The sequence below is a fragment of the Seriola lalandi genome, unplaced genomic scaffold, assembly GCF_002814215.2.
Source record: "Seriola lalandi dorsalis isolate HSWRI2012SDOR001 ecotype SW California unplaced genomic scaffold, Sedor1 jcf7180001959899, whole genome shotgun sequence".
Lineage (NCBI taxonomy): Eukaryota > Metazoa > Chordata > Actinopteri > Carangiformes > Carangidae > Seriola > Seriola lalandi.
This window is the reverse complement of record NW_019430568.1, coordinates 1-1,852: the sequence shown is the minus strand read 5'-3', so window position 1 is coordinate 1,852 and position 1,852 is coordinate 1. Positions and strand designations below refer to the sequence as shown.

General features: G+C 46.1%; 1 protein-coding gene across 1 annotated transcript; it reads left to right on the top strand.

The window, feature by feature from the left end:
• Positions 1-128: 128 nt before the first annotated feature.
• On the top strand, positions 129-1,849 carry LOC111664225 (zinc transporter Slc39a7-like; the record flags this gene model as incomplete). The annotated part of the gene is made up of 5 exons (XM_023418772.2): positions 129-325; positions 789-869; positions 1,063-1,197; positions 1,379-1,489; positions 1,617-1,849. Coding segments are annotated over 5 exons (757 nt in total), but the record flags the coding sequence as incomplete, so codon positions are not given.
• Positions 1,850-1,852: the final 3 nt, after the last annotated feature.

Here is a 1,852-nt window from a genome sequence, read left to right as displayed (position 1 = left end):
TTTTTCTTTTTACCTGCATTTAACCTTCCCTGTAAACACTCAGAAACCCGAGTCATCCGTCTTCAGGTTGCCTCCTTGATGATCTTGCATTTTGAGGACGTTCTCTCCTGCGGGACACTGATGTAAAGTAAAAGCTCCCCGTCTTCCTGTCCGCAGGCTATCGGAGCGACTCTGCTGATCAGCGCGGCTCCTTTCCTCATCCTGTTTCTGATCCCAGTCCAGTCCAACAGCGACCAGCACCAGAACCTGCTCAAGGTGCTGCTCAGCTTTGCCTCCGGCGGACTGCTGGGCGACGCCTTCCTCCACCTCATACCACACGCTCTGGGTGGGTAGTTGAATCCATAGAAGGCTGTTTTTACTCGCTCTGGCTGGATTTTTATTTATTACTTTCTTACTCTGGCTGTCTGAATAGCTGTGAGGTTTTATTTCCTTCTTCATATAAAATGTAGAGGCAAAAAGTTTAAATTCAAACATGTTTGAGCAAACACGTCACATTTCTTGATATATGGGTAACAAAGTCCTTCAGATGTTCACCGCTGCCGCATGGTGCTGAGAAAGTGTGACGTTACTTAGAGCAGCTGAAGGTTTCAGGACTGACCCCTGTTTCTCACGTTTATTATAATGTACAAATGAACACTTCAGATTAGGCACTCTGGGTAAGTGATTCCTCAACATGAATAAATACACACACACATAGAAGAATCACAAAAACACAGTCGCAGCATCTTCAGTTTGTCCTTTTGACTTTAATGTTTGTTTCCTCTTGCATGTTTTTTTTTCCCCCGCAGAGCCCCACTCTCATCATGGAGAGGACGATCACGGACACTCGCATGAAAGTGAAGAGTCTCAAGACCACGGCCACTCCCACGGTGCGCAGTAGCTGCCTTCTCTCTTAGTTTGTATATGTCGTGATACTCTGACTGCTGGTAAAAATCAACCAGCCTCACCCTTTTCTCTGGTGACGCAGTTACAGTAAACTGTATGTGCCTTTGAGCTGTGGATGGGTCAAACTGTTCATCTATCACAGTTCCAACCAGTGTTCCTCATCCTCTACCTGCACAGGAGCTGCTCACGGTCACATGATGTCAGTGGGTCTGTGGGTCCTCGGCGGGATCATCGCCTTCCTGGTTGTAGAGAAATTTGTGCGTCTGGTGAAGGGAGGGCACGGCCATGGACATTCCCACGGCCACTCGCATGGTACGTCGGTGGAATTTTTATTGTAGATTGCAGTTTTTAGCAGGTGCTATTTTGTAATTTTATTTATTATTTGATTTTTATTAAATTAACCAAAGGTGCTCAGAAACTGTTGGAATAGACCTCATTACTTCATCTGGGGATTGTGGCTAAACTTGAATTTTATTCTGTGTAACATTTTCAGCTGCTGCCAAGGAAAAGGACAGTGATGGAGAGGAAGAAAAGGAAAACAAGACAAAGGAGAAAGGAAGCAAAGACAAGAAAGTGCCAAAGAAAGAAGAGAAACAAAGCTCAGGTGAGCAATATGTTGATTTTCATAGACTTATCTCTAATAGGAAACAAAGTAGAAGAACTCTGCCCTCTGCTGGTGTCTTTCTGCACTCTTTAAACCCCCCCACTCTCTGTCCTCTCCACTAATACAGACATCAAGGTGTCAGGTTACCTGAACCTGGCAGCGGACTTCACACACAATTTTACTGACGGTTTGGCAATCGGAGCTTCCTTCCTGGTCGGTCCAGCAGTGGGCGCCGTCACCACCCTCACCATCCTGCTGCACGAGGTCCCGCACGAGATCGGAGACTTTGCCATCCTTGTCCAGTCTGGCTGCACCAAGAAAAAGGTAGCCGACTACTCAAGCTGCAATTTATTAGAGTGAATT